The 26,324-nt window shown below is 43.1% G+C and overlaps 1 protein-coding gene across 2 annotated transcripts in view; it reads right to left on the bottom strand.

The window, feature by feature from the left end:
• Window positions 1-4,186: 4,186 nt before the first annotated feature.
• LOC149068095 (uncharacterized) overlaps window positions 4,187-26,324 on the bottom strand; it is a 198,017-nt gene continuing 175,879 nt past the window's right edge. Inside the window, exons 4-10 of one of the 2 annotated variants that reach the window (XM_089251694.1) lie at window positions 25,330-25,463; window positions 25,068-25,221; window positions 23,955-24,179; window positions 23,609-23,845; window positions 19,889-20,017; window positions 9,785-10,061; window positions 4,187-7,177 (exon numbers count right to left, since the gene is read on the bottom strand). In XM_089251694.1, the coding sequence (XP_089107820.1) occupies window positions 7,135-7,177; window positions 9,785-10,061; window positions 19,889-20,017; window positions 23,609-23,845; window positions 23,955-24,179; window positions 25,068-25,221; window positions 25,330-25,463 (1,199 nt within the window). In that variant the 3' untranslated portion in view covers window positions 4,187-7,134. Of the gene's footprint in view, window positions 7,183-9,784; window positions 10,062-19,888; window positions 20,018-23,608; window positions 23,846-23,954; window positions 24,180-25,067; window positions 25,222-25,329; window positions 25,464-26,324 lie in introns of both variants that reach the window. The other variant, XM_089251693.1, reaches the window with a different exon arrangement.

The raw sequence follows: 26,324 nt of genomic DNA on the forward strand, positions 1-26,324 counted from the left end.
GGATTATTCGTTGCTTCATGATGAGAGAAAAATAAAAATTCGAGGATTACTTTGCTATCTGTTATGGGGAACTATAATTCGCAGGTAATTCCTTAGGTGACGAGGGACAATGAAAATTCGTAGATTATTCCTTGCTTGATGGTGAGGGGACAATGAAAATTCGTGGATTATTCTTTGCTTGATGGTGAGGGGACAATGAAAATTCGTGGATTATTCGTTGCTTCATGATGAGAGAAAAATAAAAATTCGAGGATTACTTTGCTATCTGTTATGGGGAACTATAATTCGCAGGTAATTCATTAAGAGAGACGAGGGACAATGAAAATTCGTGGATTATTCCTTGCTTCACGATAAGGGGAAAATAAAAATTCGAGGATTACTTTGCTATCTGTTATGGTGAACTGTAATTTGCAGGTAATTCCTTAAGAGAGACGAGGGACAATGAAAATTCGTGGATTATTCCTTGCTTCACGATAAGGGGAAAATAAAAATTCGAGGATTACTTTGCTATCTGTTATGGGGAACTATAATTCGCAGGTAATTCCTTAGGTGACGAGGGACAATGAAAATTCGTAGATTATTCCTTGCTTGATGGTGAGGGGACAATGAAAATTCGTGGATTATTCTTTGCTTGATGGTGAGGGGACAATGAAAATTCGTGGATTATTAGTTGCTTCATGATGAGAGAAAAATAAAAATTCGAGGATTACTTTGCTATCTGTTATGGGGAACTATAATTCGCAGGTAATTCCTTAGGTGACGAGGGACAATGAAAATTCGTAGATTATTCCTTGCTTGATGGTGAGGGGACAATGAAAATTCGTGGATCATTCTTTGCTTGATGGTGAGGGGACAATGAAAATTCGTGGATTATTCGTTGCTTCATGATGAGAGAAAAATAAAAATTCGAGGATTACTTTGCTATCTGTTATGGGGAACTATAATTCGCAGGTAATTCCTTAGGTGACGAGGGACAATGAAAATTCGTAGATTATTCCTTGCTTGATGGTGAGGGGACAATGAAAATTCGTGGATTATTCTTTGCTTGATGGTGAGGGGACAATGAAAATTCGTGGATTATTCGTTGCTTCATGATGAGAGAAAAATAAAAATTCGAGGATTACTTTGCTATCTGTTATGGGGAACTATAATTCGCAGGTAATTCCTTAGGTGACGAGGGACAATGAAAATTCGTGGATTATTCCTTGCTTCACGATAAGGGGAAAATAAAAATTCGAGGATTACTTTGCTATCTGTTATGGTGAACTGTAATTTGCAGGTAATTCCTTAAGAGAGACGAGGGACAATGAAAATTCGTGGATTATTCCTTGCTTCACGATAAGGGGAAAATAAAAATTCGAGGATTACTTTGCTATCTGTTATGGGGAACTATAATTCGCAGGTAATTCCTTAGGTGACGAGGGACAATGAAAATTCGTAGATTATTCCTTGCTTGATGGTGAGGGGACAATGAAAATTCGTGGATTATTCTTTGCTTGATGGTGAGGGGACAATGAAAATTCGTGGATTATTAGTTGCTTCATGATGAGAGAAAAATAAAAATTCGAGGATTACTTTGCTATCTGTTATGGGGAACTATAATTCGCAGGTAATTCCTTAGGTGACGAGGGACAATGAAAATTCGTAGATTATTCCTTGCTTGATGGTGAGGGGACAATGAAAATTCGTGGATCATTCTTTGCTTGATGGTGAGGGGACAATGAAAATTCGTGGATTATTCGTTGCTTCATGATGAGAGAAAAATAAAAATTCGAGGATTACTTTGCTATCTGTTATGGGGAACTATAATTCGCAGGTAATTCCTTAGGTGACGAGGGACAATGAAAATTCGTAGATTATTCCTTGCTTGATGGTGAGGGGACAATGAAAATTCGTGGATTATTCTTTGCTTGATGGTGAGGGGACAATGAAAATTCGTGGATTATTCGTTGCTTCATGATGAGAGAAAAATAAAAATTCGAGGATTACTTTGCTATCTGTTATGGGGAACTATAATTCGCAGGTAATTCCTTAGGTGACGAGGGACAATGAAAATTCGTAGATTATTCCTTGCTTGATGGTGAGGGGACAATGAAAATTCGTGGATTATTCTTTGCTTAATGGTGAGGGGACAATGAAAATTCGTGGATTATTCGTTGCTTCATGATGAGAGAAAAATAAAAATTCGAGGATTAGTTTGCTATCTGTTATGGGGAACTATAATTCGCAGGTAATTCCTTAGGTGACGAGGGACAATGAAAATTCGTAGATTATTCCTTGCTTGATGGTGAGGGGACAATGAAAATTCGTGGATTATTCTTTGCTTGATGGTGAGGGGACAATGAAAATTCGTGGATTATTCGTTGCTTCATGATGAGAGAAAAATAAAAATTCGAGGATTACTTTGCTATCTGCTATGGGGAACTATAATTCGCAGGTAATGCCTAGGTGACGAGGGGCAATGAAAATTCGTAGATTATTCCTTGCATGATGATGAGGGGAAAATAAAAATTCGAGGATAACTTTGCTATCTGTTATGGTGAACTGTAATTCGCAGGTAATTCCTTAGGTGACGAGGGACAATGAAAATTCGTGGATTATTCCTTGCTTCATGATGAGGGGGACGAAAAAATTCGTGGGTTTTTCTGTGCTTGGTGATGAGGGATAATCAAAAAGTCGTGGATTATTTCGCTCTTGTTGATGAAGGACAACAAAAATTCTTGGAGTATTTGTACAGCTGAAACTAAACTCACATTTGAAGTTAATTTTTTTCAATGATCATTTTTCTTTTTTAACTAACCACTCAAATTTTATACTTTTTTAGACTAGTTTTTCCACAAAGCGGGAAACACCACTCCTCAGGGATACAAAAACAGTACTTACAAAGGAACGGTGGGATACATCATAAAATAGAAACCGAAATATATGATGTATAGCATTCGTACGCAAGGAAAGAGATACAGAAAAATTGAAGTGTGTAGAGTAGGTATAAGCTTAGCGTTTTTTTGCTGCTCGCGTTCATACCAAATACCATCGCCTTCATGATCATCAGCGTCATCATTTCCCGTTTCTTAAATCTTTTCTGATCGCTTTTTAATGTTTTTTTCCCGCTTCTTCTTAGTAGAAGGCAAAGTGCGAACCGTTCCGTTCCCTTTTCCCGAATAGAAACCTCTTCCCATTGTATTGTTCTCGGGAACAAAATCGATACACGTACTTTTTGATACTCATAAGATAAACAAACGATTGCTCAGCAGCTGCGTCGAGTCCTAATAAATCCGTCATTTTGATCGAAGAACATGTGAACTGCGATTCTCCTCCTAATTCTCCTTTCATTTCTAAGAATCCCGAAACGAAGAATCTAGAGAACGTGTATTATTTTTCGAAATGTATCGTAATACCTGAGAACGAACCCGAATTTTTGACATTGAAAAACGACGATAAAAACACACTTTGCGGGGACTTTGAAAGAAGATTTAAAAACATGATGACGCATGTAAAAACTTGAAAACCATACACGCCTCCACGTTAGTATCCCTAAGGAACTTCTCTAACGTATAGAAGATGCACTGGCTCGTATAGAAACATGAAATGTTAGAAATGAAAGTATTAAAATGATGGAAAAAAATGAATATATGTAGACTTGGATATTGAAATTAAAAACCGATCTGCGATGCTGTGGTATGCTTATACCGACTCAAAAAGTCCTAACTCGTGAATTGCCCATCAAATGACTGAAAAATGAACTGTAAAACTATTATATTCCAAAAAAATTCTACCTATTGAACATCATCCACCATCTTTGAACAAAAAATTACTTCGCACCCCCGTCATATATCGCCGCCGTATGGCAACATCCAACCAGTGGAGTTAGGAGAGGGGAAAGGCGCCATCTATCGGTTTGTCGCCGCAGATTCGGAAGGGAAAGAAATCGTTTTTTAACGTTCTTCCCCGGATTCGAACCCGTGGACTTTGACGGTAACTTTCGTGCTGGGAACGAGCAAACTACCACTGCACAAGCAACTGGTTTGACGATCCACGTGATGCCAAATCGTTGAAAATAGAGCACGATAGGGGGAATAGTTGTTGGATATAGCGATCGCACTGACGTCGGACTTTTAGTCAAAGCTGGCGGATGAAAAAGTGGCAATAAACACAATGCTAACTAAGACAATCAGACAAAAAAACATTTCAAATATTGCCATTTTATTATAAAAAAAAGAAAGACATATTTTGTGCAAACACACATTTTCCGATATTCAAATTTACAATATCAGGCAAATAGCCATTTGTGTGCGAGATTTATTTATACACATTGATCCATATGGAAAGAGAAAACATATCAATATAATACATGCACGTAAACGGGGTCATTTCACAAATAATGCACAAGTTGGCGCCACTGGAAACGAGGTGATGTGATGCTTGTTCCAAATTTGATGAATAAATGAGGTGGTCTTCGAATTCCGGGAGGGTGGAGGGAGATCTTGGGTTCCTACGATGAATATTTTTCACCCAGAGAAATACGTTACAACATCGTTAATTTTCACTCGTTTCCAAATGAGTGGGCTGACCATATACGGTACACCACCAATCCTATCCAAAATTTTTGCTTTACGTGAAAAAAAAAAATCGCCAATTATGGCTGAAACTGCTGGAAAAATGACCGGCTGGAGGGGAACTGAGGGCTACAGCCTCACTGTAAAATAAAATTGTATGGCGTGCATCATTTAAGGAATGGACTGCGTATATTTTTCATTGAAATGACGCAAAACTTCACAAAATTTTATCTCGTATGCATATTCGATTTCGCGTATGTTTACATCATATACATGAGTTTATTGACACTAACGTATTCTTAAACGAGATGCCACCAAAATTGCACCTACGAACCTTGAGGGGCGTTAGAGAACATGCCGGTCGGAACGCCACGTGGAAATAGGATACATTTTTTTTTGTAGTGGAAAGACATGGAGTTTTTTCAGTACTATGTCATGGTACGAATCAGTTTACCGCTTCAAGACAATTTTAAAAGTTGCCGAAATAGCGATCGAGACACCAAACGGGAATAAATCCCTGCACAAGTTTCTGAACTGGTTCTTGGTGCGTTTGTATTGTGCGGCGACAGCGTCCACCACTGAATGGCGCTGTCCGTGTAATAGGGAATTTGTGTCGTCGGCCAGACATCGAAGTTCCATCAACACCAGAGCAGCAGATGACGGCGATTATTCCAGCCACCCGACACGTGACTTTTGCACTGACTACCACTCCGACTCAACGTACCCGTTCCGGCAGAATAGTCCGAGCTCCGGATACAGCGAACTACTCAACGATGTGACTCCGTCACTTAGGGGAGGGGTACTGTGGCGACAGCATCCACCACTGGATGGCGCTGTCCGCGTAATAAGGAAAAGAGCGCACCTGCGTGATGGAGGAATTGGACTTTCGTTTCGCAGCTCAAACCAGACAGTCACGCGGTCCGCTCGTTCTTGTAGGTTCTGTAAATTTAATTGTATAATAAATGTTAATTACCTATGAATTGGGAAGGAAGTGTTTGTCTTCAACCGCCACATTCCTTCTACAACAATTGACAAGCGTAACATTGTTATACCTTTATCACCCAAAGCAGAATAATCCACGAATTTCTGTCGTCCCTTACCACCAAGAGTGGAACAGTTCAGGAATTTCTGTCGTCCCTCATCACCAAGAGTGGAGTGATCCACGAATATTTATTGCCGCTTATTCACCAAAGAGATGAACAGCCATGAACATTTATTCTATCTTATCACCAATAGTTGAATTATAATCCATAATTTTTCCCCCTTCCTCATCATAAAGATAATCCACGAAATTTCATCGTCCCTCATTACCAAGAAGGGAATAATCTGTGTTTTTTCTGCTGCTTATCATCTAGAGCTGAATAATTCGCGAATTTCATCTTCCGTTATGACTGAAAGCTGATTTATCTACAAATTTTCCTTATCTTTTATCATCAAGACGAATTTTCGTCAAATGTGGAGAGATCTTTCTGGAGGTAGACGCAAATACTTAGAGGTTAATATTAATTCGACTGAGTACAACTAACTGAAATAACATAGACAAACAAAGAAGAAATCTAACCAAGGGATTGGAGCTCTAACCGCTCGGTCGGGGACTTCCAGTAGATCTTACCGAGATGCGTGACAGAGTGGATAGCGCACCAACTTCCTTCAGTTATATCTTTCTTTGACTGCGTCCGGCGCCGGTTTTCACGGCGCTACAGGTACCGTTCTGATGTCATTTATGGCTTCTCATTGCGCCGATCATTTTGCAACGCATAAAGGTGAGTGTTGCCATCTGAATTTTTCCAAATTTTGATGGCTATACCCGTAATCGCTAGAACAAGGTTTTTCGTTCCTCATCTCATTAAATTGAGCGCATATTGTGCGCGTGTGTCTCGAACTACGTTATGCCACTAGAGTAACACCTACATCTCGAATTTCACTAGCATTAGTTGAATTTTCGCGGTCGCTAGGGGGCTCGTATACCGGCAATATTATTTCATGACCACCCTGTATCTAGTGGTGATGCAAATGGAATCACTTCACTTTTAAGAAAAGAATCATTTGAAGAATCCTTTGGATGAGAATCTCTCTCGTACATGTTCTCTACAACTCCCTAAAAAGTTTTAGGTGCAATTTTGAGACACACTGTACAGATTATAATCTAGTTTTCTTTTTTGTACAAAAATCAATCAATACATTGTAATCGAATACTTCTCACATCGAAGTCACCGGTATCTTCTTAGAGCTTTAGAGCTCTTCACTTCTTTTTGGAAATGTACGCAAAATATCCTTCATCGCGAGAAATTGTTATTATTATCATCATTATTATTATTATACACGGCTTTTTAACAGATCTAAAGTCCTCATTAAAATCCCAACAGATATCAATTGTCAAATCGTAACAGAACCAAAATAGGATTTTCGTTCATTTTTACACCACGTCCATGTCAGTCTCGTTGTGTGTCTATGGGGTTGAATTGTGTCGTATCAAAGGGTTCACCAAAACTCTTATACGATCAATGGTGCGTCGAGGTTTTCCGTGATATCGATGCTGCTGGTCGCTTCGAAAACGGCTCCCGAATCCTGCGGGATTTCAGAAACGCTCCCACGAAGATTCAAGCAGAATTTCCCCGGATCTTCGCTGGGAAGAAACCAAAAAATGTTTCAGAATTAAGTTTAAAAAAAACCATCATCGTGTTCAACATCATGTTATTAGTAACTACGGAGAGGAATTTTGAATATTTAAAACCCTCAACAAATTGCACAGGGTCAGTCGCGAGTTAATGGGGACAACGGTAAGGAAGAGCTTAAGTACGGGACTCCATGGGTTATCGAGGGCTAGGGTAAAAGACCCTAGGGTGCACGATTGCTAGGATAAGGGTGCTACGGGTAAGAGAAGTAAAGGTAAGGAAACTATGGGTAAACGATTTCTATAAGGTAGAGGAACTACGAATAAATGACTTCTTTCGATATCGGAGCCACGAGTAAATAGTTTCTAGGGTAAGAGAACCTAGGGCGCTTCGTTTTTAGCCCAAAGAAAACTACAGACAAGTGATTTCTAGGGTAAGAAAGCCTTGGGGGGGGGGGAGGCATGATTTCTAGTGCAAGAGATTCTACGAATAAATGATTTCTAGGTTATGGAAACTACGAGGGGGGAGGGAAGGATTTTCAGGACAAGGGTAAATTATTTATATTCAAGCAGAAGGTGATTCGTAAATTCTGCATGGCTATCAAATACAGTAACGGATGGCGAGAGAGAGAGGCTATAATAACGAATAAATATTTACTTAAAAATAACAGAGTATTTGGCTCTAATGGCGGTATAGGGACACATTACCGATCTTTGTTTACACATCATTCAAGTTAGATCATGAGGGAAGTTCCGAAAAACGAAGGTTTTTGTGTTTACCGAAGGGAGCGAGCGAGCATACACCGGAACGGTGGCCGATGTCATTGTCCCTCGATTTCTATTGGGAATCCGAGTTCTTCTTTTCTTGTTTCGAATGGATCACCCGTGAACAAACAGCCGCCAATGTCTGGGTGGGAACTCGCCGAGTATATTGATTCTGCTGTCTCTTTTGTGAATGAAGAGTTCCATCCCGTGGGCTCGGCTGCATCTTTATATTGACTCTCGTATCTGGTTCATGAGGACTGGCGGGGGGAAATGGGGTATCAAGAGCCTCGACAAACTCCCTTTCTTTTCGCCACCTCTTTCGATAAATACGGGGAATCCGGATAAGATAGATAAATAGGGGAACAGAAATTTCAAAGCACAATGCGTACATATTCCTTTACCGAGTGTAGTTCATAGTTTGGTCCTTTGAATTCTCCTTGCAACCTCTCCCTCCCTAAAAATTTTCAAGCTGACACTTTTGGAGGAAGTACAGTGTACGGGACATCCCAGAACTCTACCACTGAAATGAGCGGGGGGTGGGGAGGGGGGGGGGAGTACACATCAAAACGAACAATTTTTGATACTGAAGAGTCGCAAATGACTTTCATTCTCAGCTTATGGTAACATGGAATTCAAGCCAATGGGGCCAAAAAAAAAATGGCAAAAGTCCTAAAGTAACCCCGAGAGCGGGAGGGTGAAAATACTTTCTCCACCGATACACATAATACGTTGGAGAGAAAGAAGGGTGAGCAAGGTTGCCATGTTTTGGTGACTTCCGGAACGGAATACTACGCGTATATACTGCTGTACGGAGTCTGCTCGAATAAGTTGGTAAAGACCGTGGTTGCCATTGCAAAAACCGTTTATCTTGACGTGTGCTATCATCCCTCTCAGTTTGGCGATAGCGTCCGGTGACACGCCCTGTATACCTCCTCGAAGTCTGACACCCATGTTGAAATTATAGTCAAAATAGGACGCCTATCAAGGAGATTAGAATCGAAGTATCGTAATATGAGGTCTCTGAAAATGCTCCTTACGGTTCCTGGGGGGCCGTGGCGCATCTTTTGATGAAACCACTGAAACAAATTTTTCAAGCTGAGAAACATTTGCAAGAGTAGTGTGTAAATATCGAGATCGGGTCAGCGATATACCTGGCGATGGAAAAAAATCGCCAACCGACCGGTTTGTTGGATGTAGCGCTCAGTTATTTCTTTGGGTTTAAGTTTTGGTTTTAAGTTTATTTCTTGGGTAAGTAAATTTTAAAACCCTGGATTCACGACTAATTGAGTGGGCGGCACAGAGCAGATTGGTTGGGTGCCTCGGGTGCTAAACGGGAGGAGGGGTACTGAATTTATCCTTCAACTGCTACTCATTATTGCACGGGGGGAGAGGTGGCACAAAATATTGCTTGCCCCGACTAATCAAGTAGGTAGTTGCTACCCTACTTGGATTTAAATTTTTACGTAGAGTATTTTGATACCTTACTGTGGCTTCAGCCACAGCATCCCTTGCTCTGGGTTACATTACACACTTGGCGACGGAAAAAATAATTCGCCAACTGAATGTTTCGTTTGATAACAGCTCGGTTCTTTCTTAGGCTCTTTGGAAATCCCTCAAAATTTTCAGTCTGACACCCATTTATGAGAGTTTATTGTCGAATAATCGAAGAGGTATTACCACAATCTTGGCGATGGCAGGTTTTTCGCCAACCGACTATTTAATCGGTAGGAATTATCTATAACCATCGGCGTGTAAAAAGTTGCTGATTTAATTAATGATCGTTATTCGGGTTATCCCGACATTTGGCGATCGGCTGGACGAGATTTGGCGCAATGAGAGTCATACTCACATTTTCTGCTGCTTCAGGTCGGAGCAAGATCTCGTCAGTTTCCGTGTGAAGGTCAGGTAGGTCTTGTGCGTTTTGCAATGGCAAATGATGGCTCCCAGAACGACCAGAGATCCCGCCAGAGTGAGCATCATTCCGGCGAGATAGACGTTGTGCCAGTGGTCGACGGGCTCGTCGTTGGCGTTTAGTCCCGCCGTATGCTGGTCGGGATCGATTTCGTCCACTTGATCCGCTATGTCCTCCAATCTTCTCGGTAAGGGTTGGGATGGACGAAGCTCCTCTGCAATAGAAATGCATCCGTAAATCAGTAGCGGTAGAACCTAAAATTTACGCTTGGGCATAATGCTGAAAGAAAACAAATCCAGATAACAGGTTTACTTAGGTGTCGGTGAGGCTTTCGTTCCATCGTGGTTTACGGTCATTTGGTAATTTTTATCTGACCACGGTCATTTTATTTAAACGAGGACCTGTTAGACGCTGCTGTGCGGTCGTTTGGAAAATTCACCGGAAAGAAATTTCTTGCTCACTTACTCCCTCCTTCACTTGCTCACTCACTCGGTCCCTCACTGGCTCAAAAAGTCATTCGCTTGCTCACTCAGCCGCTCATTTATTTTCACTCACTTATTCATTAACTCGCTCACTTTCTCAGTCACACATCTAACTAGCCACTCACTCACCTTCTCACTGATTCGGTCACTTACTCACCTACTCCGTCACTCAATAAATCTTTCAATGACTCGCCTACTCTCTAAATAAGGGGTTCTTAACCTGTGGGCCGTAGGCGCCTCCGAGATGGGTCGTACAAATCCACTAACAACCAGGGATTCTTGAGATATCGGTCCCAACCTAAACTTGATTTTTATTAGCTACCGAGATGGGTAGTACGAATCCACTAACAACCAGGGATTCTTGAGATTTTTTTTTCTTTTTTTTCAAACCGAGCACAACTCAGGTCTATTGCCATAGGCAATTTACTACCTAGTGAGTTGTGCCGGAAGTATAAGAGCGTGTACCTAACAGTCTGAGTGCGTATCTAGTGTTGTGTATGATTTTTCAGTGCTGCCATCTATATCTCAGAAATGAAGTGAGTGATGTGTAGTGACTGAATATTTGTACTGTTTGTAGGACTGTTGGTCTCTGTGGCGAGACTTTTTAACGGGAAGATTGGCTCACATTTGCGCCTCGAAGTTGGGAACCACAGAAGACCAACTTCAGCCGACCACCACTGTGGTGAGGCTCGAACCCGGGTCCCCGCGATGCGAGTCCGTCACTATGGCCACTCGACCACCACAGCGGCGGGATTCTTGAGATATCGGCCCCAACCTAAACTTGATTTGTATTAGCTACCGAGATGGGTAGTACAAATCCACTTACAGCCAAGGGCTCTAGAGCTACGGCTCCTCACACAGAATTCTCGCAGGTGCTAAGATGGGTCGTACAAATCCACTAACAACCAGGGATTCTTGAGATATCGGTCCCAACCTAAACCCGATTTGTATTAGCTACCGAGATGGGTAGTACAAATCCACTTACAGCCAAGGGCTCTAGAGCTACGGCTCCTCACACAGAATTCTCGCAGGTGCTAAGATGGGTCGTACAAATCCACTAACAACCAGGGATTCTTGAGATATCGGTCCCAACCTAAACCCGATTTGTATTAGCTACCGAGATGGGTAGTACAAATCCACTTACAGCCAAGGGCTCTAGAACTACGGCTCCTCACACAGAATTCTCGCAGGTGCTAAGATGGGTCGTACAAATCCACTAACAACCAGGGATTCTTGAGATATCGGTCCCAACCTAAACCCGATTTGTATTAGCTACCGAGATGGGTAGTACAAATCCACTTACAGCCAAGGGCTCTAGAGCTACGGCTCCTCACACAGAATTCTCGCAGGTGCTAAGATGGGTCGTACAAATCCACTAACAACCAGGGATTCTTGAGATATCGGTCCCAACCTAAACCCGATTTGTATTAGCTACCGAGATGGGTAGTACAAATCCACTTACAGCCAAGGGCTCTAGAGCTACGGCTCCTCACACAGAATTCTCGCAGGTGCTAAGATGGGTCGTACAAATCCACTAACAACCAGGGATTCTTGAGATATCGGTCCCAACCTAAACCCGATTTGTATTAGCTACCGAGATGGGTAGTACAAATCCACTTACAGCCAAGGGCTCTAGAGCTACGGCTCCTCACACAGAATTCTCGCAGGTGCTAAGATGGGTCGTACAAATCCACTAACAACCAGGGATTCTTGAGATATCGGTCCCAACCTAAACCCGATTTGTATCAGCTACCGAGATTGGTAGTACAAATCCACTTACAGCCAAGGGCTCTAGAGCTACGGCTCCTCACACAGAATTCTCGCAGGTGCTAAGATGGGTCGTACAAATCCACTAACAACCAGGGATTCTTGAGATATCGGTCCCAACCTAAACCCGATTTGTATTAGCTACCGAGATGGGTAGTACAAATCCACTTACAGCCAAGGGCTCTAGAGCTACGGCTCCTCACACAGAATTCTCGCAGGTGCTAAGATGGGTCGTACAAATCCACTAACAACCAGGGATTCTTGAGATATCGGTCCCAACCTAAACCCGATTTGTATCAGCTACCGAGATTGGTAGTACAAATCCACTTACAGCCAAGGGCTCTAGAGCTACGGCTCCTCACACAGAATTCTCGCAGGTGCTAAGATGGGTCGTACAAATCCACTAACAACCAGGGATTCTTGAGATATCGGTCCCAACCTAAACCCGATTTGTATTAGCTACCGAGATGGGTAGTACAAATCCACTTACAGCCAAGGGCTCTAGAGCTACGGCTCCTCACACAGAATTCTCGCAGGTGCTAAGATGGGTCGTACAAATCCACTAACAACCAGGGATTCTTGAGATATCGGTCCCAACCTAAACCCGATTTGTATTAGCTACCGAGATGGGTAGTACAAATCCACTTACAGCCAAGGGCTCTAGAGCTACGGCTCCTCACACAGAATTCTCGCAGGTGCTAAGATGGGTCGTACAAATCCACTAACAACCAGGGATTCTTGAGATATCGGTCCCAACCCGAAAAAAAATACCTAAACCCGATTTGTATCAGCTACCGAGATTGGTAGTACAAATCCACTTACAGCCAAGGGCTCTAGAGCTACGGCTCCTCACACAGAATTCTCGCAGGTGCTAAGATGGGTCGTACAAATCCACTAACAACCAGGGATTCTTGAGATATCGGTCCCAACCTAAACCCGATTTGTATCAGCTACCGAGATTGGTAGTACAAATCCACTTACAGCCAAGGGCTCTAGAGCTACGGCTCCTCACACAGAATTCTCGCAGGTGCTAAGATGGGTCGTACAAATCCACTAACAACCAGGGATTCTTGAGATATCGGTCCCAACCTAAACCCGATTTGTATTAGCTACCGAGATGGGTAGTACAAATCCACTTACAGCCAAGGGCTCTAGAGCTACGGCTCCTCACACAGAATTCTCGCAGGTGCTAAGATGGGTCGTACAAATCCACTAACAACCAGGGATTCTTGAGATATCGGTCCCAACCTAAACCCGATTTGTATTAGCTACCGAGATGGGTAGTACAAATCCACTTACAGCCAAGGGCTCTAGAGCTACGGCTCCTCACACAGAATTCTCGCAGGTGCTAAGATGGGTCGTACAAATCCACTAACAACCAGGGATTCTTGAGATATCTATTCTCTGTGAACTTTTCTATGAATTTAAGTTTGATTAAATTAATTGTTCGTAGATGAATTTATTTTCAGTGAAACCAGTTGTTAGTCGATAAATGCACTTCGATGAATTGCTGTCAGTGGAATTAACTGTTCGTCGATGAATTTATTTCATGAACGCGTTAGGGGAGTAGGGCAACGACGTCGCCATGTGAACCGATCCATTTGCCACCACTATAAAAATTCAGTACGCACACACACACAGGTACGGAAATCCCACCGGGGAAATTCATAATTAATTTAGAAATTCAGAACGTACGGTGGAAAGATTCACCGCTTCCCCGAAAAAATGCAGCCAAAATACTCATCAATAAACAATTATTTTTCTTTCGTAACTCAACCTTAAAGTAGAGGCAGTTATTTTCAGGACGATACTTGCATTTACTAAATTAAATTATTCGAATGTATTTCATATTTTCATTCTCTCGAAATTGCAATTATTCGTTTGAAATTAAATCAGCCACTGAAGTGCTCTTGGATGTGGAAACGGGTGCGATAAAAATCAGCCTGATATTATACAGCGATAAAGCCCTAAAAATGGAAACTATGATATATGAAGTTAATAAATTAAGCTGTTTTTTTTTTTTTTAAATAAGATAATGGAAAAATTGAATTTTCTTCGTCGATCCTTTGCATGCGAGTGAGAAAAGCTAATTTTAAAAGGATTTCCATGTGTGATCGATCGATCACGTAACTGAGACAGAGATACAGATTGCATATCGAGATTGTCGACGGTAGAATCCGGAACATCCTATAAATTGGGAATGTTTTTCCTTTTTTTCTCGGTCGACACTGGATATATTCATTTAATCAAATTTCTAAATTAATTCCATTTCTCGAATGGACTTTGAAATTTCCCTTCCGAAATCGGTTCGATTAGAATCTACATGTTACGCGGTATAAACGTGATAAATACAAATTTTCAAGGCCCGCAACAGGAGAAAATGCCCAACGAGGTGGCTGAGGAAAACGATGCCCACAAAAAATATGCATGTCATATAATTCAAAAATACAACAACCCGCCCAATTACAAAATGCAATTACAAACAATATATGTACATGATAAAATATTATACAATGCCCATAAAGAATACTTATGGTTGTCTAATTCTAAGTGTGGATAGCTTCTCGATTTACCCCAACATATTTATCGTATTTCTTTTTAAACGTGTCAATTGTGTTAGAGAGAATTCATGACCCACGGATATATATACACTGCTCAAAACAATTAGGGGAGCAAGCAAAAAAGTGAAGAAAACCGTGCGAGACAGCCACGTATTGGCATACAATGCATAGTACACGCGTATCAATGCGCAATACAGAAAAAAGACGTAAAAACATTTGGAATTAAGCTTTAATTCTTTGAAAATATGGAAAAAACATGAAAAGATGATTTAGGGCAACAATTTGGTTACATGTAAACGATAAAAAAAAGTACTGTTTAGACATGATGCATGAGTTTTAATAGGGCGTGTGGTCTGCTCGAACAGCTAAGACTGCTGCACACCTGTTTGCCATGGATGCGATGAGGTTATCGATCAGACTTTGGGGAATACTGTTCCACTCCTCAAGAAGTGCAATCTGCAAGTCTCGGACAGTAACAGGCGGCCTTGGTCGCGCAGCAATGCGTCGTCCGAGCATGCTCGATTGGATTCAGGTCAGGAGAGCACGCTGGCCATTCCATACGCTGTATTGTTTCAGCTTCAAGCATGTTCTCCACCAGACGAGCTCTATGCGGTCGGGCATTATCATCCTGGAAAACAAAGGAATCTCCAATGGCTCCAGCGTAAGGGATGACATGAGGTCGCAGCATCTCGTCTGCATACCTTCGGGCCGTCAAAGTGCCATTCCGAATGATATGCAGGTCCGTACGTCCGCCTATGCTGATTCCACCCCATACCATCGGACCAGCTCGTCTGTATTGTGACCTTTCACGAACGAATGCGGGGTTATTTCGAGTGCCCCTGTCCCTCCATACCAGAACACGTCGGGTGTCACACTCCAGACTGAATCGGGACTCGTCTGTAAACAGCACTTGGCTCCAATCATGTTGCTCCCAATCTCGATGTTCAGCAGCCCATCTTCTTCGGGCCGCACGGTGGCGTGGGGTCAACGGAATGCAGACCATTGGCCTACGTGCACAGAGCCCTCCCTCATGAAGCCGATTACGTACTGTTTGGCTGGACACCCTTCGTCCTGTTGCCAAGAGCAACCGTCTTTGCAGCTGCGTAGCATTCCCTGTGATGTTTCGACGGGCTGTTAACCGTATATACCGGTCATCTTCTTCTTCTTACCAGGCAGGGACCTGGCTCTGTCCCGCTAGGGATATTAGCCATTTACTCGGCGGAGTTGGTCCGTGCTGGAGAGTGCTGAAGGTGTCCGACCGGGAAGCCCTCGAGATACATTCGAAGGCCATCCGGTCCGGCACATCCAGCCCTCTTTCCTCTTTTTATCCATGATGAGGGCACTATCCAGTCCCCCCCCCCTCCCATCAAGCAGCCTAGCATTAGTGGTGTCCCTGTGGGCCGCTCGTTCCGACCTGATTTGATGCAATCCTGCCATCTGGCTCCTTACCAAGCAGTGGCTCCCGATGTTGCACATGCGCACCACCCAGCGAAGCCCTACCTCTCCAGAATTTCTTCATCATCAAATATCATATTTAACAATTATTTACAAAAATATCAGAAACTGCTTCGCGAGCATTCGCCTCCTCGGGGCGCAGCGTTTCCTGTGTGCCGTTCATTTTCTGCCTCGTGACATTGTGCCACTTCGGGGGCAGATGATGTTGTCGGTGTTTGTCGTTTGCTTTCGTATCTAAGCTGAGAGTTGAAAACGTATCTTCGGGTGTGTTGGAGGGTGGTTCACTGGCGATGTCCTTTTATCACTTTATTCCTCCACCTCGTCTGAGTCTTCCTCTGACGAAGCAGCCATCGAGGGTTTTCTGTTACTTTGTGGACGAGCTTCTATAGGCATGTAGTCGTTTTGGTTATGTTCAAGAAGGCGTATAAGTTTTCCAATTTTCTCCGTGCGGTCTGCCCTTTTCAGAAGTTCCGCTCTCCATAAAGATATGTTTTCTTCTGAAGGCGCACCAAAATGTAACTCCTTTGTGAGGGGGCATTTTGTGGAGTAGTGCATGGGGGTGCCTCTTTCCCCGCACTTGCAGCTGTCGGTTGATCGAACATGAAATCTTTTGAGGTAGGCGGGAAAGGGCTCGTGCTCTGTAAGATCTGTATCTTACAGAGCACGAGCCCTTTCCCGCACAGGGTCATTCCCCTTGACCAGCCATTTTCACCAATCTTGACCTTCGGAAGGATCTGATAGATCTTTCTTCCTGTTTTGGTGTTGGTTTCCCACTGCTGTTGCCATTTTCGAAGCATGGTTTGCTTAAACTTGTTTTTAACCCATGCTCTGGGGAACGGGAGGTGGTGATCCACGGTTTCCTTCTTGGTGGCCTGTTTAGCCAGTGTGTCTGCCTCCTCGTTTCCCCAGTTGCCTTCGTGCGCCTTCACCCAGGAGAGCGAGATGTTTGGGCTATTAATAAGAATTCCTCTGATAATTCTGGCTGCTTCCGTTTTGGATAGCGGGTCATCAATCGATTGAAGTGATGAGAGAGTTATAGGGTTATTTCGAGTGCCCCTGTCCCTCCATACCAGAACACGTCGGGTGTCACACTCCAGACTGAATCGGGACTCGTCTGCAAACAGCACTTGGCTCCAATCATGTTGCTCCCAATCTCGATGTTCAGCAGCCCATCTTCTTCGGGCTGCACGGTGGCGTGGGGTCAACGGAATGCAGACCATTGGCCTACGTGCATAGAGCCCTCCCTCATGAAGCCGATTACGTACTGTTTGGCTGGACACCCTGTTGCCAAGAGCAACCGTCTTTGCAGCTGCGTAGCATTCCCTGTTCTGTTTCGATGGGCTGTTAACCGTCATACCGGTCATCAGTTGCTGTAGTGGCGCGTGGCCGACCTTGCCCTGGTCGACGTCTAACATTTCCTGTTTCTTGGAATCGATTCCACAGCCTTGCAACAACACTTCTGGCGACTCCAACAGTGTCCGCGACACTACGTTGTGTTTGCCCGGATTCCAGTCTGCCTATAACACGCCATGCCATGGATTCCGGTAAATCACGTTGTTGAGACATCCTCAAGTCACCTTGTCTCAAAAAAAAATACTGCGCAATCGAATTTCACAGTTACGGCAGTAAAACAGACGTTTCTGCAACATCCCGATTTCTGCCCTTATCTCCTTTTTCTGGTTTTTGACGTCATGAATTTGCATATGAAGTTTTCTTCTTCCGTTTCCTGCTAGGCTTTAAATTATGGATGATTCATTTTATGTTACTTATCGGTATACATCTTTGCGTAATTTTGTTAAAACCATGTGCTCCCCTAATTGTTTTGAGCAGTGTATATATATATATATATATATATATGTAAGTTATTCCATTTATTCACAACCCTATTAGGGAAAAATTCGCTATGACGCCACAATGTCATGGAGAATGGGAAAAATGGAAGGTGTAGTGTTATTATTATTTATTATACTCATTCTTCATATATACACACACACACACACGTAAATACTCCCTATTCATATGTGGCCCACACGTAAAAACAAACACTGCACAGTCACTAATTACTTTTATTATTTATTAGATGTTTCAGCCAGGCTGAAAATTGTATTAATTTTTATGTATTTTGAAATGGACAAATCCACACTTACACACATAATCTCCCCATCAGTTGATGTAACCCCACCTAGAACACCTCCCACACTAATTGATTGCATTAATTAGGAACCCCCCAGTGATCAACACGTAAGAAAATTAAATCCCTCTTTTGGCCCCACTCAACTCTGTTCGTCGACGCAGCGATTGGTCTCGTTCGACGGGGAATAAAATCAAGAAACCGAATTCGAGATCTCAGAACTCTCAACTCGTAATTTCAGCAGAAAATTCAAATTTCATCAAATTCCAGAATTCTATCATGATCGTGTTTCGACATGAAACTATGCTTGCTCCCCCTTCCCTAGTCCCTCCTCCTCTTCTCCCCCCAGGGGTGAGTCACCATTTTCGCGCGTTTTCATCGAGAGGAGCATGACGTGGTGATCCCGTGACCCCTCCGCGTCCAATCGGAAGTCAGACAAAGTTCAAGATCTGGAAAGATCAAGAAAAGTACACAAAAACGGGGCTTTTTGCTCGATGAGATGATGCAGTTCGGTCACACTCTCCTCTGTCTCCGTGGGTCTCTGCCCCCCCCCCCACTCCCCCCTTGAACTCTCGTTGTCTATCAAGGCAAGGACATGCCGTTTCCTGAGCTTTCCTGAATAAAAGATCCTCAGGACTTTCCATGGTGCTACGACTTCTTCGTATGACGCTGGTCAGCCGCAACCTGAGCACCATTGCGACGTCAGCTGCCTCCAGAATGCTACGTCTCCGATATCATAAACACCACGCTCGTCAACCGCTACCCGAGTACCATTGCGATGTCAGCCGCCTCCAGAATACTACGTCTCCGATATCATAAACACCACGCTGCTCAACTTCCATAATGAATACCACACTGTCTTCCTCGGTTACGCAGCTTCCACCTCATCGCGACTAGAACTGTCCTCCTCCGATATGCCGCGTCCATGATGATGAACCCCGATGAATTCTGACGGTCAACCAGAACTTCCGCCGTCGATCATGCTCTTATCCTGGACCGTAAGTAAATTGACTCTAATCCTCTGACAAAGCATATGTTCCGCCCAAGTAATGTCATTACCCTCCCCCATCCCGAGAGCTACACTATCATGCGAGTGGAAAAGAATCTGTAAAAGGTGTTAAAATGTTTTTTTGTCTGTATAATTCCATAAGGGGGCCCCTAAGTTTCATACCAAGTGTTATTGTTTTTGCTCATTGTACATTAAAATTTTCAGTATTTAAATCTCACATTTCTTGGTGTCAATTTTTGGTTGAAATTGTGTTTTTTTTGTTGTTGTTGTAAGTTTTTCAGCTATAACGAACCTGGGTGCAATGAATAATACCCCTCCCCTCTCTTCACGGCCAACCCTAGTTAAATTTCTAAATAAGTTATGTAGTAAACTTTAACAACTAATCTAAAATAAGTTATATAACAACAAACATGAATTGTCTCATGGTCCGATGCCTTCTTTGTGAAAGGCATTCGCCAGTTTGCAAAAAAATGGAATGTCCCTCCCCCCTCTTCAGGCCAAAGGCAGTTCCTCCCGATTGGTACGTGTAGGTACCATCTCACGGGCTCTCTGGCAATTTTTCCATTCTACAAACCCTCGTATCCCAGAACAATCACCACAAAGTGAAAAAAAAACGCATCATAGATAAGGCCTTACCTTCACACAAATCTCCAGTGTATCCTGGTGGGCAAGAGCAGAAGTACGAGTCCAGACTCGGCCAGCACGTGCCACTATGTTGACATGGGTTTGGGTAGCATGGGTCGTAATGCTGGGTGCACCCTGGAGCTGATTTAAAAATAGACAATAGACATGAGAATATTTTAACTATGTTGTAACAGACCTTATTTAAAATATTGTAGAACCCTCAATACTCAATTGTGCTGAGATTCAATTCAATACTGAAGTACACAATGGGTAGGTGCCCCAGTAACGTCACTTTGCCCGATGTGCCCACGGTGCTGGTAAGACGGCCCTAGATACGATAAGTATCCGCTTCCAAAATTACATCTGTTCGTGATGAATTTGAAAAGCAGGTGGAAGCATCTTTTCCAGTCCGCGGCAGGGCAGTCTTTAAAGCATCATGGGGGCCACCGTTTTAAATTATTTTTCTGAGGCCCTACCCCTGGCAAATTCTCAAAAATTTCCATCGGTTGTCATTTTTGTGAGGTCCCCTCTTCTCTTGAAGGCCCCCCCCCCTCTTTCCGGGCTTTGCCCGGGTGGGCCCATGCGTTACTTAAGCGGGCACTGGTCCGTGGGCTGCATATGCGAGATGTTTACCACTGGCAGGCCAGAAACTGGTGTCTGCATTGTGTCTTGTGGGATGAACTCCCTTCCCTCCCTGGAAGGGCCGTGTTTGACCCTCGGGCCGCCGGACTTCATGCACCCCGTCGTCTAGACTATTGATTACCAACACTTAAATGCTTCCAGTACAGCCTAATTAAGCAGAGATGACGCATGCACCTTCTGTGCGGCCACCTACGTCTTTCTAGTAATGGGCAAGTATTACTAGAAAGGCGTAGGTGACCGTTTATCGCTTGCGTAACCTCTAGAAATGCGTATACGTAGGAGGCTGTAGGAGGCATACGCAGACGCACTCCTAGAAATGTGTAGGACTTCATAAATGAGTGAAGAATATGAAAGTATATTTCAAAATTATGTGTACACAGAAACTGTGCGTATTCAAGAAAATGGGGGGGGGGGGAACTATGCGTATTCCTAGAAACACAAAAAGCTGTGCATATTCTCAGTAATGCACAAGAGCTGTGATAAAGCTGTGCATATTCTCAGTAATGCACAAGAGCTGTGATAAAGCTGTGCATATTCTCAGTAATGCACAAGAGCTGTGATAAAGCTGTGCATATTCTCAGTAATGCACAAGAGCTGTGATAAAGCTGTGCATATTCTCAGTAATGCACAAGAGCTGTGATAAAGCTGTGCATATTCTCAGTAATGCACAAGAGCTGTGATAAAGCTGTGCATATTCTCAGAAACTCCTAAAAGCTGTAAATGTCCCTCGAAGCGCAAAGAAACTGTGACCATTTTCAGAAATGCAAAGTAGCTATGTGCATCCCTAGAGATGCAAAAGGTCTATGCGTATTCTCAGAAATTCAAGAAACTGAATATTCTCAGAAACGCAAAGAACCTATACGTATTCCATTGAAATACATAAAACAAGTACGCATCCTACGAAATGCTTAGGAGACTTGCCGGATCTTTATAAATGCGTAGAAGCTGTATGCGAGCAGTCTGATGCATTCATAGCCCACCTCGAGCAGACGCTGTTTCAATAAAACAAGTTCCGAAACATAGCACAGCAATGATTCCCAAAGCGGGCAATATCGCCCCCTGGTGGGAGATGGAATGGTCCAAGGGAGCGATAGAACTTACTGATTTAACACAGGGGTTTACTTGAGCTGGGGGCGATGAGAGAAAAATATTTCTTAGGCCGGTATTACACTATAAAAGTTTGGTAAAAGTCCTTTTATAAAACTTGAAAAATGCAGCCAATAAGGTCACCGGTTGTATTTTCTAGAATGTAACCAATAACCTTATTGGTTAGATTTTTCAAGTTTTATAAAAGGGATTTTATCAAAATTTTACAGTGTAATACCGGCCTTCAGAAGGGAGCGATGGAGCGCATAGTCTGGAAGACTAGTACAATATCAGAATGGATTGTCACTAACCAATTTTGTAAAACAGACATTATCGACGCTTGGCGATGTTAAAAAACCGCCAACGACATGCGATACAGACTGAGATTTAGGGTTGCCCAATCTCGAAATATATTGAAGACTAGATTTTCTTTACATAAAAAGACGTTCGCTCTCTTTCTTCACTGTCTTATCGGGAGGCATCACGTCCGTAACTTTTAGAGCGTCAATATCTCAGGATCAGTAGTTGCCTACCCCCACCCACTCCGAATCCTCTTTTCATATACATCCAGGATATTCTCACATACGTGCCTATTGGAATAAAGGGGGGGGGATAGTAATTTTCCAGTCGACCTGTTGGATTGAGACGAAGAGAACACGGAGAAAGTGTCGGAGAAATTTGCATATAACAGTAATCTCTCAAGAGGGAGTTCTGTTACGATTGGAATATGGTGGCATCGAACGGAAATGGTCGTAAATCGGGAAAAGGGGAGGGGGATGGCGGCAAATCCTTTCTGGAAGGAAAAGGTCTATCATTCACCAAAAAAAGAAGCTCTTTTATATGCAATAAGCTGTTATCGACTCAGACTCTGCAAGGGGATAATGGCTGACCGAGACGATACATAGTTGCAAAAAAAAAAAAAAAAAAAAAAACAGTATTTCAGAGAAAGATTCGTTTTTTTGGAACCCTTAAACTGCTCCAATCGTTGTCCACGGTGGACGTACAGCTAGGGAGTCATTCAAGTATAACCTCAGCATCGATGAAGGGGAGGGTTTCTTGTTTGATGACAGGAGGGGGGGGGGGGGTGTGAATTATGCTTAGGTCATGGCCTCCCTTTAGAACTTATGTGGGCACCTGAACATTGATGAGTCTTCTGTAAAATCACTTTAGTGATCTCTAAATGTTCCACAGATCCTTCAAGTGATCTCGAACTGTGTGCGTGCGTCACTCAAGCGATTCGTAATTATGCCGCGGATCACTTAAGTTATCTGGGAATGTGCCACGGGTAACTTGATTAATGTAGAACTCCTCTGGGGGCCGCTCAAGTGCTCTGAAACTGTGCCCCAACTCATTAATGGCAGTAAATTGCAATACGGCGATATGAACAGAGTTGGTGTTTGGTGAAAAAGGGTAAAATTCCCTTCCGATGTATGACATTAGCTGTTGCCGAGAAAAAAAAAAAAGGTATTTTCGATACGAATACTGCGCGTTTTCTTTTCCCAGAGCTGTTTTCGGGGTGACTTCTTCAAATTAGTAAAGGAGAACACTCAGACCCCCCACACAAATGGCTAAAATAGTGTGTGTCTTATCCGAATTGGCTAACTTGGATTGTAGTTTTCTGCAAACTTCAACGGTGATTGGTCTAAGCTTGTAAATATGCTAGAGAAAAACACTCACACACACACACAAATTATGATGTGTGTTCCGCAGTGCAAATAATTTTTCCCGTAGAAAGGAAAAACGAAAAAATGATTCCGGAAACTGAAGGTTAGGAGAAAAGGGAGAGGTTGTTTGAATTACACGAGAAATGAGGACACATGGTAATCCTAGGTTACGGCCTAGGCATGTATCCCTAGGCAGTCGCCATCTATCTTCCCCCAAAATGAAGTAGTATAAGCACTGGCAAACAAACAAAGAGAGGAATTTTCACTTGTGAGTTTAACCGACTGTTTTTTTTCTCAGGTAAAAGGGTTGACGATCATAACACATATGCATCATACTCACTATTACGACCAGGATGGCATATACACGTGTAGTTATTTCCCCTGTCGACGCACTGGGCAGGCGCAGGACACGGGTTAGGCGTACACAGGTCAACTTTGATCTGGCATCGACGTCCTTTATAGCCAGGTCCGCAGTGACACCGATAACCAGCGACGAGATCCTCGCAGGCACCACCGTTGATGCAGGGGCTCGAATCGCACTCGTCGTATTCGAACTCGCAGTGATCACCTCCGTAACCTTCGGTTAAGGGGGAAGACAATGATAATATATTAATATGAATCCACATTATATTAGCTGAATTCATTAGAACAGATTTTTCGATGGGAATCGATATTATTGGGGATACCTGGTAGACAATAGCATTTGTATCCACCGACACCATCTTCGCAGACCCCGTGGATGCACGGATTGGACAGGCATTCGTTGATATTCTGCTCGCAGTCGCTGCCAGAAAATCCCCTCGGGCAAAGGCAAGTGTAATGAGTCTGATTGCCGTGACAGGTCCCTTCATTCTGGCACGGACGCTTGTCACACAGGCTCACTTCTCCCTCGCAGGATCTTCCTCTGTAGCCTTGAATACATAGAGGGGGAAAAACAACGTCTCAAGAACCATAATGAGAACTGAGTATCCATATCAGAGGTTTACAACGTTTTGGTTTTTGCTAGGAACCCATGATTGTTACGAGACTGTTTCACAGAACCTTTGGTTATTACGTATACGGAACCCTTGATGATTACGAGATTGTTATACGAAACCCTTGATGATCACGAGATTGTTATACGTAACCGTTGACGATTGAGCAACCGTTACTGATGATTATGACACTGTTACACGGATCCTTGAAGATTATGACACTGTTATATGGCACCCTTGATAATTACGATACGAGACTGCTTGGGCATTGACCCTTGGTGATTTCGAGACGTATACTGAATCCTTGATAACATCTTGACTGTTACATGGACACCCCCCCCCCCCTCGATGGTTATGAGACATATAATCCTTAATAATTACGAGACGGTTACGTACATCCTTTGATGATTTATGGAGACTTATACGGAACCCTTGATTATTACGAGAATGTTACTAGGAGCCCGCGATTAAAAGACTGTTACAAGGAACCCGCGATTAAAAGACTGTTATATGGAACCCAAATAATGGATATTTCTCCAATACAGGTACAATTAGACACTGATATAGTGTGAGCTATGATATAACGATCTTTTCAAGTCCCAGAGTGAACCCCGATTTATCATTTTTCTCCGATTTTTACAAAAAAAAAATTTCGGTTTTATCACATTTGTTGAATTGGTGCTCGGCTGTATAATTCATATAACGCCGATGAAAAGTTTTACAGCTTTTTTGATACAGCGCGGAACTCTTGAAATACTCTTATACTCTTTTGGAATAGGAGCTGGGAAACCATGGTTTACCCAAGCAGAATTCGTAACAGCTTACCATGAGGGCAAAGACACTGGTAAGTGGTACCGGTCAATCCTTCGGCAATGTCCACGCAGAACCCTCCATGTTGGCAAGGATTTCCATAGCAAGCGTCTCTCTCCTCGCAGTACTTCCCAACGTACCCGGGACAGCAGCTGCACGTGTACTGACCCTAACAGAGTAAATCAAACTGTTTACGGATCTTACAACAGGTCAGGAAACAAAACAGATGGAACCTAAAATGAATATTGAGATTTGAAGAGCGGATCAATTTTTTTACCTTGGTCTTGTCGCCACAATATCCAACTCCAGAGCACAATAAACCACCTTTGACCCTGGAACATTCGTGAGTCTCTACCGTGACGTTGAGATTCCATGTGTGTTCGCAGTCGCTGTCGTTCATCGAGAGCTGAACTGCAAAAACAAATGTGGAGACAAGATTCGGTTTTTAGGAAATATTATTTGGCGAGATTTCATGACCACAAAATACACATACACACTTGTGGTTTCGACTCCAATAATAATTTAAATTCCAGAGATAATACGAATATATACGGACTCATAAAAACGAATATACGGATACAGGTTTATCCACATTTAACACTGTTTCTTACGCAGCACAAACGTTTTAGCGGAGATGCAAACTGCATCTTTGTATGAACTTAGATCCAACACAGCCGATCTAGGCCCTGTTGACCACCCCAATTGATCAGAAACTTCTCGTCAGGAGAGGGGAGGGGGAGGCAAAGTCACCCATAATCTTGGGGGGGGGGGCAAAATTAAAATGCTAATGGTGATGATGCCGAATCCTGCCTTTTGTTATCGGGCTTTGGCCAGGGATCTCCGGCCACTTAGCGAACTGGCTGGCCAAAGCTTACGAAATTCTGACATTTGCCGGGTCAATTTGCAACGCAATTGTCCATTGCGCGATCTTACAGGCCACTTCGCGATCTGGACAATCTCGGCTTTGGCAGTAACATATACAAATCAGGTGGTGCGCTAAGTCACCTTACTATGTTGGGTGACTTTGCCCAGCACCTCCTAGAGATAGAGGCCTCTGCACTGTTTGCCACAAACGTCATTCAGACTACCTAGCAAGTTTGCCACATTTTGAGACACAGCATCCTATTTTGGCGTAGAATCTTCCTGATTGGCGCACAAATACTGCATAGTGATTGGATGTGGGGCATAGAAATCGCCAATTCTGAGCCCGATCATTTCTTTTCCTCACAACGATGATAGGGAGGGGGGTGACCCATCAAAATAAAAACATCA

This window comes from Pholcus phalangioides, unplaced genomic scaffold, assembly GCF_987345545.1.
Source record: "Pholcus phalangioides strain wild (caught in Gottingen) unplaced genomic scaffold, Ppha-v1.0 ptg000027l_1, whole genome shotgun sequence".
Classification (NCBI taxonomy): Eukaryota; Metazoa; Arthropoda; class Arachnida; order Araneae; family Pholcidae; genus Pholcus; species Pholcus phalangioides.